The sequence below is a fragment of the Trifolium pratense genome, linkage group LG4, assembly GCF_020283565.1.
Source record: "Trifolium pratense cultivar HEN17-A07 linkage group LG4, ARS_RC_1.1, whole genome shotgun sequence".
NCBI classification, from domain to species: Eukaryota; Viridiplantae; Streptophyta; class Magnoliopsida; order Fabales; family Fabaceae; genus Trifolium; species Trifolium pratense.
In genome coordinates, this window is record NC_060062.1 from 42,763,573 (window position 1) to 42,776,664 (window position 13,092).

General features: G+C 36.2%; 2 protein-coding genes across 3 annotated transcripts; both read right to left on the minus strand.

Annotated features, from left to right (window-relative positions):
- Positions 1-678: 678 nt before the first annotated feature.
- Positions 679-2,438, minus strand: LOC123922710. Its single transcript, XM_045975408.1, has 2 exons — positions 1,614-2,438; positions 679-687 (listed from the first exon to the last, which is right to left on the minus strand). Exons 1-2 carry the CDS (start codon positions 2,436-2,438, stop codon positions 679-681), a joined length of 834 nt encoding a protein of 277 aa, XP_045831364.1.
- A 2,176-nt stretch (positions 2,439-4,614) lies between these two features.
- Positions 4,615-7,833, minus strand: LOC123924394 (F-box/kelch-repeat protein At1g55270-like). 2 transcript variants are annotated; one of them, XM_045977270.1, is made up of 3 exons: positions 7,688-7,833; positions 7,190-7,225; positions 4,615-6,363 (listed from the first exon to the last, which is right to left on the minus strand). In XM_045977270.1, exons 2-3 carry the CDS (start codon positions 7,214-7,216, stop codon positions 5,104-5,106), a joined length of 1,287 nt encoding a protein of 428 aa, XP_045833226.1. In that variant the 5' UTR covers positions 7,217-7,225; positions 7,688-7,833; the 3' UTR covers positions 4,615-5,103. The 2 variants fall into 2 exon arrangements, with proteins under 2 accessions (XP_045833226.1, XP_045833225.1); XM_045977269.1 differs by having other exon boundaries at positions 7,190-7,822.
- Between the last annotated feature and the right edge of the window lie 5,259 nt (positions 7,834-13,092).

The window sequence follows — 13,092 nt, forward strand, 5'->3', positions numbered from 1 at the left end:
AACCCGATTTTTTCCCGTCAAATTGGGTATGGTTTGGACGAATACACGCGGGTATGAGTTTTATTGCCTTGCCTACTTAGAGTAAACTATTATTTTGATACTTGAAAGTGTGATTATCTTTGAATTAGAGTTGGGTCGGGCTTAGACGGATCGGGCCTAAAAAAATTAGCCCAAATGAAACTGGCCTTTTTAGCCCAAACCCATTAGCCCAGATGAAAATTGGGCTGGGCGGGGCTAGCCCACCGGACTTCGGGCCAGCCCATTAATGAAAAAATTATGTCATTTTTGTAAAAACAATATCAATTAAAAACACAAAAAATTATCATATAATTGAAAAGTTATTATGAAAAATATAGTTAAATTTGCAAGCATAATAAAAGGGTCATATTTACCTAAACTTTTTAAAAAAAATTAAGTTTATAATTTATTAATTTGATTTAATTTCTTTTATACGAATTAAACTTGAGTTTAATTGGTATTTAGTGTTGAAGTAAAAATTATTTACACTTGCATACAATCCTGATAATTATTGATGATATAATAATAATAATGTATTTAGTTTATAATATAAATTAGCTACATTAGATAGTTATTTAATAGTTATTTTTTTGACTAAAGTCACTAACAAATAATACATTTAAAGATTAATTGAGTATATAAAAACAACCACTATAATGACTAAAATGACTAATAAAAGAGAAATGTATTTAGTTTATAATATGAATTAGCTACATTAGATAGTTATTTAATAGTTATTTTTTTGACTAAAGTCACCGACAAATAATACATTTCAAGATTAATTGGCTATATAAAAACAACTACTACAATAACTAAAATGACTAATAAAAGAGAAATTTGAGAACTTGTTTATAATGTTGATACATTTAAAAAATAATGTAAAACGAATTACACATTGAAAAACTAAAATGGTGATTTGCCCATTTTTTTATTTTATTATAAATTCATACGTGAAAATTAGCACACTTTTTTGGGTACAAAAGAGGACCAAACCCCAAAAATGAAACAAAAAGAAATTGAGGAATTAAATCAATGCTCATATGTATGTAAGTCCCAAAAATATCGTAAAAAAAGAGTCGCCTAAGTTTACTAGGAGGGGACTCCGTAATAACAAAATTCTATGAAATTAAAATAAGACTAACATTAGTCAAACGATATGCACTTATGTTGTCTTTTCCCATACGTGAACAACTTGTTATCAAACCAAAGGAGAGACACACCGATCATCTTTGACAACAGATATAGTAAATTGCATGTGAATTTATATTTAGGAACAAAAAGATTAGCCAAAACTAACTTATAATTGATGGAGTGTATGTGTATTGAACTTGGGACATGTCATGCGATTTTTGGCATACCTAGCGAGCAAACTAAATATTAAATCACCCCCGCGAAGATTTGTCAAAGCTAATCCTTTTGACTCTTGATCCACTCCAATATAAAGGATTAGTCGATCAAATAATAGATAATAAATGGGTTGGTTTGAAAACTTGTGAAAGTTTTTAAGAATTTTATTTTTTTTTTTTTTTTTTTGACGCAAAGAAAACTTATGTCATTTCATTCATAATAATAGTAACAATACAATGAGGGATTACATTAAAAGTACTGCGATAAGCATGGGATAAAGCTGCTCGTGCGAGTGCATGAGCGCTACCGTTTGCTTGACGCCTAGTAAAAACGACTATGAAGTCATTATAGTGATGAAGTAAGGTTCGACAATTTTGAATGATTGAACCATACTCCGATTGGTTGATACTCATCTTGTTCACATCATCCACAACAATCTTACAATCTAGTTCAAACACAACTTTATTATAACCCAAGCTAGCAACCCATTGTATACCTTGATATAAGCTCCACGCTTCTGCTTCCTGTGCTGTCATTACCACATCTTCATGTGCTGTCATGGCCAAGATAAAACTCCCTTTGTCGTCGCGAAGACAAGCTCCCATGCCTATACGTTGCTCATGAGCAAATATGGCTGCATCAAGGTTGCACTTGACGAAATTTAGCGGCGGAGGTTGCCATGGTGTAACTTGGACCTGTTGTTGTCGTGGGTGGGCTATGTCAGCTGGTTGACGCGCCTGCTGCCAGGCCTGGAGGGTACCATTGGCGCGGCCAATTACCTGTGTCGTGCTCTCAGTTTTCTGCTCCCATAACTGCAAGTTTCTTTTGCGCCATAAACTCCAAGATATCATAGCAAAAGAAACCAATTGTTGAGTGGTGAAATTGTGCCAAATACGTTTGAAAACATCATTAAAACCTTCAGCATTTTCCATTAAATTTTGCAACGCATTCCACAAATTAACTTGTCGCCAACAAGTTATACTATCAGCACAATCAAGAAATAAATGCCAATTATATTCTGTGTATCTATGACACACAACACAATTAGAATCACCATGAATTCCTTTGCTCATTAATCTTTGCCTGTTAAGAATTTTATTTTTAACTTAGAAATTTATGTGTTATAAATTTATTTATCATTTTTGGTACCTAAGTAATAAATATATCACAATTTTTTTTTTTTAACTTCTATATATCACAATGTTTAAATTTTACAAACATAAATAAATACAATAATATACGAGTTTTGTTTTTCTTCATTTTCATGTGTTAAATATGACTATTTTAATCTCATGCATATCAATCACCAACACATTACATTAATTTTTTTTTTTTGGCATTATAGACACACGCCACATGAAGCCGCCAATATATTACGAAGGTTAAATTTAAAAAAAAAAAAATTTATATCAACAAATGATGCATACTTTATTTCCCTTCGTTCTCATATAATATTAAACACATTTTCTTTGAATCATATATATCAATCATCAATAATATCAACTGAAATATTATCTCTAGTCTCTACCAACTGAACTATTTGTCGCCGATACTTCTCTTTCTATTACACGATGATTTGGTATGTACGTGGAGCTTGAAAAAATGATAAAATTGTGATGTCTTTATGCACTTATATTTTCCGAACATGTCTACTCCTTCAAATTTCAAAATCAAATTATCTAGGCTTTAATGCAGTTTTGATCCTCCTATTTTGAAAAACCTGAACTTTTGATCCCCTATTTTAAAACTCAGCACTTTTGATCCCCCTATTTTAGTTTTTTGTTAGTTTTAGTCCCCCACCTCAATTTGGTCAAACTTTTGCTAATGTGTCATGCTCACTGATGACGTGGCATTGTACATGTGGACAACTTGCTATGATGATGTCAGAAAAATTGGTGACACACAATATTTGACCTATAGAGATGCATGTTTTGCAATGGGATTCCTTAAAGATGACCGTGTTTACATCACTGCAATCAAAGAAGCAAAAGATTGGGGCTCAGGACACTATCTAAGGAAATTGTTTGTCCACATGTACAATGTCACGTCATCAGTGAGCATGACACATAAGCAAAAGTTTGACCAAATTGAGGTGGGGGACTAAAACTAACAAAAAAACTAAAATAGGGGGATCAAAAGTGCTGAGTTTTAAAATAGGAGATCAAAAATTCAGGTTTTTCAAAATAGGGGATCAAAACTACATTAAAGCCAATTATCTATATTCGGGCCTTTTCACGACGTATGAACATTAAGCAAAAAATATTAGCAAAACTTGGTTGCATATTGAATTTCCCCCCCTACTTTAATGAGTTAATCGGTAGATGCGTGATTTAAGTGAGAATAGACACTTGAACAAGTTAATTGGTTTGTGGGGTTGACAACAACACTCGAAGTTCAAACTTTAAGTGTTGAGAATTACTAGTAATATCTTTGCAAACTTGGAGACACTGTAAGGTAGCTACAACATAAGAAACTACGTTTGGTCTTCAAAGGAGGAAGGAGCAAAAAAAAAGGTTGGTGAAGAAATTAGTTAATTTAGGTAAAGTACCCTCTTTTTTTTTAATTACTACTATCAATGACCAAATTGCCCCAAAAACCATTGCAATAACACATTCTATATTAATACACGCTAGACAGTTGCCCCTGTGAGTATAACTCAGGTGATAGAAACTTTGCAATACGTAGAGACCAAAGTTCAAATCTAATTTTTTTCATTTATTCACCTTAAAAGTGAAATTCAGACCACTAGAGTATTATGACAAAAAAAAAAACACACATTAGACAGCTAGCTATGTAATGAATGAATATACCTACACTACAGGCTACAAGTCAGCACAAAAAATAGACTAAAAATTGCTTTTTTCCTTCTCAGCAACCCAACTCAGTCCTACATTTTTTTCCCTTAAAAAAAACACATCAAGTCTTCCACTCCTAATAATAATCCACATATTAAGACAAATTCAGCTGAGGCATTAGTCACCTAACCCAACCTAATACATTGATTTGCATATCTAACGGCTGAAGATACCCTTAACTAGTCATCACTAGAAAAAATAAGTCATTCACTCACAATCCAACCACAATTTTGTCAAACATGATAATAAATATTTGCACACTGTTCTCCAAACTAGACTTTGAGGGTTGCAAATTTTTTCGTCTAAATAAACCGGTGTTTGATCATATAGTGCAACTACAAAACATAAGGCTAAACACACCAACATTTTGTGAACTACGACTTGTGCACGTGTATGAATCTGTAATGCAAGAGTTGTATATATATTTAGAGTTGATGAACATGAACAGTTGTGGTAGTCACTGCAGAAAATGAGGGTGAAAAATTCATAGATGAGTTATATATGAAAATTTATATTCAAAACTGGTTCTTGAATTTTTCACCCTCAATTTTATGAGAATACCAAACGGACCCTAAGTACTTCTTTATGTTATACATTGTTTGCAGAAACATGAAAAAAAGGCTAATAATAAACCATAAGACATGGTAAACAGCCTACTAAATTTTCAAAATGTAACAGTTGTGTATCAATATCTGTAGCTCTATAAGATCAAAAAATATTTCACTGATATATCACCTCTTACGAGAGCAACAGTTTTGAGATGGAATGCGGCATTGAACTGCAGCATGGCGTTCTGGTAAGATTTGCCATGCATATGATCTAGATAAGATGTTTTAACACGTGATGGAACTCCTCGTCAATTTTTTGGCACTATACACAACCTTTAAGCTTGAAGAACCTGACAGTGAACTATGTGAGTTTTGAGTCGGTTTCTACCAGCAAGGCTAGACAACATATTTGTGATCAAGGTCTTGAAATGTCCTTTCCCTGCAATAGTTTCCCATAACTGTTCAGCAGAAGATCCTTTCAAATCTTCAAGTTTTGAAACATCAACCAGAGAAATGCTCATATTGTTCCGGATAATACACAGTTTCCCATTGAGGGGGACAAGGGCAGCGGCCTCCAAAGCCCGTGAGCTTCCCAAATGCACTCGACTGTCAATATGCTTGCTCCACGAATCAGTAGCATCATCGTAAACCCTAAGTTTGCAGCCATCCTTGCATTCTAAAGCATAAAGTATTCCATTAAGGGTAGTGCTAGGGTTCCTCCACCCGGAAACCATTCCATCTTGAACAGGGTACCAACGATCATTCTCTGGCTGATAGACCTCACTCAGAACCTGTCGATGAGAACCAAGTCCCTTTAGAAACCACTTCCCATCATAGACAACTCCAATGAAAGGAACCATTGCAGTGCTCATATCTGAAATAAATGACCATCGATTTTTGTTGGGATCATAAACTTCCGCCGATCTCAACGACCGATGTACACCTTCATTCTCCCCACCAGCCACATATAGACAATTGTTTATAACGCAGGAGCCAAAGAAGTTCCGCCTGCGAAGCATGTCTGGAGCACGGTGCCATTTATTTGTTCTAGTACTATAAAAAATGACACGTCTCATGGATCCCTTTAGTGGATCCTTCCCACCAAACAAGTATAGGTGACAGCCATTCAGAACAGCACAGCCAAAACCAAGAGCTCCAGAATATTCCTTAGGAACAGGAGGCAGGGGCTGCCATTGTTGATATACAGGATCAAAAGCATGCCAAGAGATTTTCCCATCTCGGTCTCTCTTAATGACATATATCCACTCTTCTGTTATTCCGAGACTCTTGCGCAGAGAGTAAAAAAAGTTACCAATCAAAAGCCTATACCATCTTTTGCAGACTAGCCGAAGTTTACGGTGTTCAATCCGCGGGACTCGGATTAGGCAAGCAATAGCAAGATCATCAGGGAGTCCTGGAAGTAGTGGGGATTGATTGCAACTTCTGTCACCACGTGCTGGCTTGTTTCTTGTCGGGTGAATGGAATGTTTAATGTCAGGCCGAAGACAGAGCTTTGTTCCAGGAACATACTTCTTTGCTCCAGTAACAGTTCTCAGGCTTGTATCTACTCTACATAAACATGAAGTAGTATCAACCTGCACAGACATGTGAAGTTATGATTTATGAACTCAACTCAAAGAAACTTGTACAAACAAACTAAAAGAATCAGCAGATAGAGAAATAATGAGGACAGTCATTCCAGTTAAGATAACGTACATACATATCAGCTCATCATCAATACATAAATAATGAGAAATAAAAACTATAATCATCTTTGTGACATTTTGATGAAAAATGATCTGCATGTGTTTGTATAATCTGTATGAAACACCATATGAAAAGACAACTCAATTGACAACTCATGATAGCATTAAGTACATGCAAATACAGAATAAACATAGCACTTTAGCGATGAACCATCTCAAATTTCTGAGAATTACACAGTAGGATTAAGGAAAATATTATCCCTATGTGAACACCTAGATTATAAAATAAATTGAATTGTATGCATTTTTCATCTATTACACAACCCAGAAACCTAAAGGAACATGCATCCCAGTGATTCAAATGCAAAAAATAGAACATACAAGGGTAATAGAAGAAAAGTTCAATGAGTAATCAAATTCAAATTTCAACAAAACAAAATCTCAAAACCTTAAAATAACTATCTTCTTAAAGATCAATCCCTAAGTCTTCGCTTCATTACTAAAGCTCATTTTAAGATTAATTTTTTTTCTTTTCTAAATCTCATTCAAAACAGCATATTAGGAAAACCAAACTCCGATGATCTAAACATTACAAGTTCCGATCTCTTCCAAACAAACAACCTTGGCAGCATTGGTTTACATCAAAAGCTAACCATGAAATGACATATATAAACTACCAATAAAAAGATTAAGAAAAAAGTAAAAGCAAAATTACCAAAGGAGGTTGAAGAACTCTATCCATCTTCCTTGTCTGCAAGGGTTCAAAGCAAAAGTGCAGCACAAAAAATCAAGTCTTTATCACTCAAACACCATACCCAACACAAAATTTGAGAGAATCAAGTCTCATAAAGAAAACCCATTTGAGATATAAAAAAAATAGCAAAGAATCAATCAAGTAAAATAAAATGTCCTAAATCTTATCTTGTGAGTTAAAAAGAGAGTAAAAAAAAACACTAAATGCGATACAGCAGGAAATTGGAACAAAGGGGAAGCACTGAAAGAGGTAAAGATACCCTTTTGATTCTTAGAATGAAAAATTCAGTGGAATTTAGGGCCCATCACCTCTAAGAGTGTGTTGAAGAAGAGAAATTGTAGAAGTAGAAGAGAGGGTAAAGATTATAAGAGAGAGAGAGAGAGAGAGAGAGAATAAAAACAATTGGAAAAATGAATTAAAAGGAAAAAAGGAGTAGAGAAAATGATGAGAGCACAGCACCTTGGTGAATGTTAATTGGAGATTGAAGAAAAGAAGAAGATTTTGACAAAGTTGGGTGTTTTGGAAGATAGCTATTGTTGTTTTGTTTGGAGGGTTTGGGATGACAAGTCAAAACTACAAGTACTGTAATAGTCTACTCCGTTGAACATTGCAACAATCCACCTTTTAAGAAAGAAAACTCTCCCCTGATGAGGAAACTCTCAAGTAACTCGGTTCGGAGTCGGTTCTTACATCAATTGCTTCTAGTTCTATTCTGATTGCAATTGTATAGATCGAACTGTAATTTTCTCTGTTAAGTTCAGCGTCAATCATCACTAAACCAACTAACGATCGATAAAAATTAATGTTAAATACATTTGATAAAGATGATAATTTAAAAGGAAAATGATAACTAGTATTAGGGTCGGGAACATGCAGGCCAGCCTCGGCCTGACCTACGATTTTTCTTCAGACCTGAGTCTGGCCTATGGCCTATCAAATGTTATTTATTTTGGCCTGACATGAGCTTTTTAAAGTCTGACATGACCTTGTAGCCTATTTAAAAGTATGTGTTACATAAAGGTCTCTATATAGTCTTTTTAAATAGGTTAAACAGACCTTAAAAGCATATTTCACATTTAAATTTTTATAATTTCTTCAACATTAAGAAAAAGCGAATAAAATGATTAGCACAATAATTAAAAGTTAATAAAATAACAAATATGATTAAATAATAATAATATATTTTTTCTTTGGCAAAAAAAATATAAATAATAATAATTAAATATAAACAGGTCGGCCTATCAGGATTTGTAGGCTTTTTTAGAAGCATGAGCCTGACCTATTTATGTAAACAGACTTTTTTCAAAGCCTAAGCCTGACATTTTTAATAAACAGGTCAGGCTAGGCCGAAGGCGCCCGTAAGCCGCATGACCTATTCCCAACCCTAACTAGTATTTTTGGGCACTAGTTAAAGGAACTAAATAAGATATGAAAGTATTGAAATTTATGTAATTTATTTTTTAAAAGTATAAAGAAAATTCTTTCCTATGCAAAATTTATTCCTTTTATTTTTCTTAATTAGCCCATGACCCATATTAAAGGACGAAGAGGCTATATATAAGTAAGTTAAACACTATTTTTTCATCCAAAATTTTAATATGAGCAAATGGATTGAACATTATATCCCATTCAAAATTTTAAGACATTGAAATTAAGATCATCTCACTTTTATATATATATATATATATGTTTTTTTTTACACACTCACTTATATGTCGTTAAACATTCACTTTAAACATTCAATTTACTTCTTGGTATTAAGGAAGCTTCAATAAATTTTGCCGATTAAAAAAAAATAAAAAATTTACTAAATAGTGTGAAACTTCTAACCTCACTTGCTGCTACACAATAATAATTAGGATATTTCACCTTCACCAAAGATATTCCCATAATTTAGATCATTTGGTTTCTTATTTGAAACTAATTCTTTAGTTGTGGCAAAATATGTCTTTTTTTTTTTTTTCTTTTCAAATAGTTTAGTTGGCTAAAAAATTCACATTAGAGGAGAGTAAGTGGAGTTTCCAACGTTCAAATCCGGGCTACTTCACATATAATGTGATGTTCCTACCAACTGAGTCAAGTTCACGGGGACAAAATATGTTTTTTTTTTGTTACAAAAATATGTCTTTCTTTAATAAAGTTAGATTATAAAAATCGAACGCAGGCAATTTTTTTAAGAAAAAATAGCATTGTCAACTCTCCCATCCCATGAGTATGAGATGTTGGTCCCCGCCAATGTTTTAGAACTAGTAAACAAAAGTATTCATCATAAGGGTTGTCAATTTAGTTTTCCAAAATTGTGAAATAACAATTTAGTCCATTAAACCGTCTTAAAAAAAAAATTAGTCAAATGAAATAATATCAATCAATTTAGTTGCTTAAAATAAAAAATCAATCAATTTACTCTTTTAACAAAATATTTTTTAGTTTCATTATGACGAATCGTTCGAAAAAACTCGAATTTAATTTCTAATGACAATATTTTAATTAATCAAGATGACTGAACCATGAATTAGCAATTTTCCCTTATCTCAACATGGTGGTGGTGCTTTGGTTGGTGCCCAATCATTCTATGCGTATGATTAGAAATGGGTCATCTTGTCTCCGTGAGCATAACTCAGTTGATTGATATATTGCATGTAAAATGTAGGAATCGGAGTTCGAACCCTGATACTCTTACTATTTCATTTTAAAAAGTGAAATTCTAGCCTTTAAACAACTCGATAAAAAAAAGGGCCATCTTGAAGAAGGGTACTACTCATCATTACTACTTGCTTGCCCATTTCCTTTATTCCCTATTGCACTCATAAATATTTTGTTTCTGATTGGATTATAATAAGTTCATAAATTGGAGTATATCATCATATGCATTTTATTTCCCTTTTCTAAGCGAATAATTACTAGCATTTGTGTGTGTGGGGTGTATGGGGATGGGGCTGTTTTTGTTTGTTAGGTAGTATAGTGACTATAAATTTCATCTTTTAAGACGGATAAATGAAATGTCTGAATTTGAATCTCAACTCTGCATATAAAATGTCATATTCTTACTAATTGAGTTAAGCTCACGAGAATGTTGAGGGTGTAGCTTTTATTAGGATTTAGTATGAATTACTTGACAAGTGAACGTGAGTCTCTTTTAACAATGTACAATATTTAATCATAACTTAATCCTATTTAATTATGAGAAGTAACATCAATATAAAGAATATTGCTAGATTTAATAACAAGTTGACAAGAGAGCTTAATCAAATTAGCTTTGAGAATTATTATAAAGTAATGTTGCATGTATAACTGGATACCTCAATTAAGGGGAATGAAAGTTCAACTAAGCATATGTAAAGGAATGAATAAAGTTGTATATTGCATTGCTTTTAAGGGTTTACAAGAGGTGTATATATACACAAGTATAGTAACCTAATTGGAGTAAATTAAGGAACAAATATCTCCAACAATTAAGGTGATTGACTCTATAGACTTTATACAAATCCTAAAATAATAATGATAATAATTAAATACTAATTATGATTGATATCCTCCCGCAAGTTGGGCGACCTGGAAGAAAGATGCAACTTGGATAGTAGAAACTCGAACCGAGGGCGAAGCAGAGGCTTGGTGAGAATGTCAGCAAGCTGGTCGTTGGTAGAGACGAAGGAAACACGAAAACGGCCACGTTGAACGTTTTCACGGACAAAGTGATAAGCTAAGGCTATGTGCTTCATTCTGGAGTGGAAGACAGGATTAGCACTCAGATGTGTAGCACCAAGATTGTCGCAGTAGATGACAGGACCAGCTGTAGGAGTGTGACCAAGTTCAGTGAACAAAGAGAGTACCCAAAGGAGTTCACTGGCCGTGTCGGCCAAGGCTTTATACTCAGCTTCAGTAGATGATCGAGCAACCGAGCGTTGCTTGCGGGAACTCCAAGAGATGGGGGTGTCGCCAAGATAGAGCAGGTAACCAGTGGTAGAAATATAATCATCTTTGTCACCCGCCCAGTCCGCATCTGAGTACGCATGAAAGGTCAGGGGAGCAGTCGCGGAGATGAAAATGCCTTTGTCGCAAGAGCCGGCCAGATAGCGAAGTAGGCGCTTGAGAGCCAACCAGTGCATGGTGCTCGGGTTCTGCATGAACTGAGCAAGTTTGTTGGTCGTGAAGGCAATGTCTGGTCGAGTAAGACTCAAGTATTGGAGACTTCCAACTAGTGCTCGGTATTCAGTCGGGGAGGGCAAGGGATCACCAGAGTTTTTGAGCAGCGGAGGAGTTGCAGTTATTGGAGTGGACGCTGGTTTAGCTTCTGTCATGCCCGACTTTTGAAGGAGATCAGTGATGTATTTCCGTTGTGAAAGAAACATGCCTGCAGTGGAAGGAATGACTTCAACACCCAGGAAATAATTGAGATAGCCAAGATCTTTCAATGAGAAACGGGCTGCAAGTGTAGCAATGAGACGAGACAATTCTGTCGAGGAGCTCCCCGTAACAATGATGTCGTCGACATAGACGAGCAAGTATAGTGTCGCGCGTGGTGTCCGCTGAATGAACAAGGAAGCATCGGCGGTGGAATTGACGAAGCCAATGGAGAGCAGGAATACACGAAGTTCCATATACCAAGCGCGAGGAGCTTGCTTTAACCCGTAGAGCGCCTTCTTTAGGCGACAAACATGATCAGGGAAGCTTTTGTTAACAAAGCCAGGTGGTTGAGCCATGTAGACCTCCTCGTTGAGCGTCCCTTGAAGAAAGGCATTGTTAACATCAAGCTGGCGGACGGACCATCCTTGTCGAACTGCCAAGGCGAGGATGATCCGAATTGTCACTGGTTTGACGACGGGGCTAAATGTTTCTGTGTAGTCACAACCAGGGCGTTGATGGAAACCCTTAGCGACCAATCGAGCCTTGTACCGATCAATGGACCCATCTGGATTTCTCTTGATGCGAAAGACCCACTTACAACCAACCAAATTTTGAGCAGAGGAACGACCAACGAGTTCCCAGGTGTTGTTGCGATGTAGGGCATCAAATTCAGCCAACATGGCGGAACGCCAGTCCGGATCACGAAGGGCTTGGGTAATAGTACTAGGTTCCATCGGGGATGAGGGACGGACATGGAGGTTGAGTTTGTGGATGGGTTTGACGATGTTGTTTTTGGACCGGGTGATGATCCCACCGCCATGGGGTTCAGTGGTCGTTGTGGGGGGAGAGGTCGTTTGTGGTTGTGGGAGCAATGTTGGCTGTAGGGAGGAAGAGGGATCATTACTGGTCGTTTCATTGCTCGTTGTATTTGAGGACGAGGATTGGGATGTGGTCGGGGAGGAAATGCCAGACGGGGAGGGAGGCTCAACAAGTGAGATATCCGGGGATGTGGGATCGGTGCTCGCAGTAGGTGGAGCGATGGTCGGCAAGACGGGCAGTTGGAGTGGACCAGTCTGTGAGGTCGTGGACGTGATCGGTTGGGCCACCAGTGAACGGAAGGGGAATTCAGTTTCGACGAACTTGACATGGCGAGAGGTGTAAATCCGTCCAGTTGAAGGATCGAGGCATAGATATGCATGTTGATCAGCTGAGTAACCTACAAAAACACACATAGTAGACTTTGGAGCAAGTTTATGGTTAGCATAAGGTTTAATCCAGGGAAAACACAAACATCCAAAACATTTTAATTTATGATAATCCGGACTAATGTGGATGAGTTTAGAGTAAGGTGATTGGTGCCCGAGGATTGGGGTAGGGAGACGGTTAATGAGGTAGGCTGCAGTGGTCATGGCGTGAGGCCAGTAGGTGAGGGGAAGGCCAGCGTGGTGAAGGAGGGAGAGACCGGTTTCGGCAATGTGCCGATTCCGCCGTTCAGAGATGCCATTGTGTTCGGGTGTATG

What these genes read in the sequence shown, in the direction of transcription:
- LOC123922710 (XM_045975408.1), bottom strand. Translation starts at nt 2,438, where the DNA reads ATGAGCAAAGGAATTCATGGTGATTCTAATTGTGTTGTGTGTCATAGA.
- LOC123924394 (XM_045977270.1), bottom strand. Translation starts at nt 7,216, where the DNA reads ATGGATAGAGTTCTTCAACCTCCTTTG. An exon ending in GAGTTCTTCAACCTCCTTTG is followed by an intron (nt 6,364 to 7,189) that starts GTAATTTTGCTT and finishes ATGTCTGTGCAG; the next exon opens with GTTGATACTACTTCATGTTT.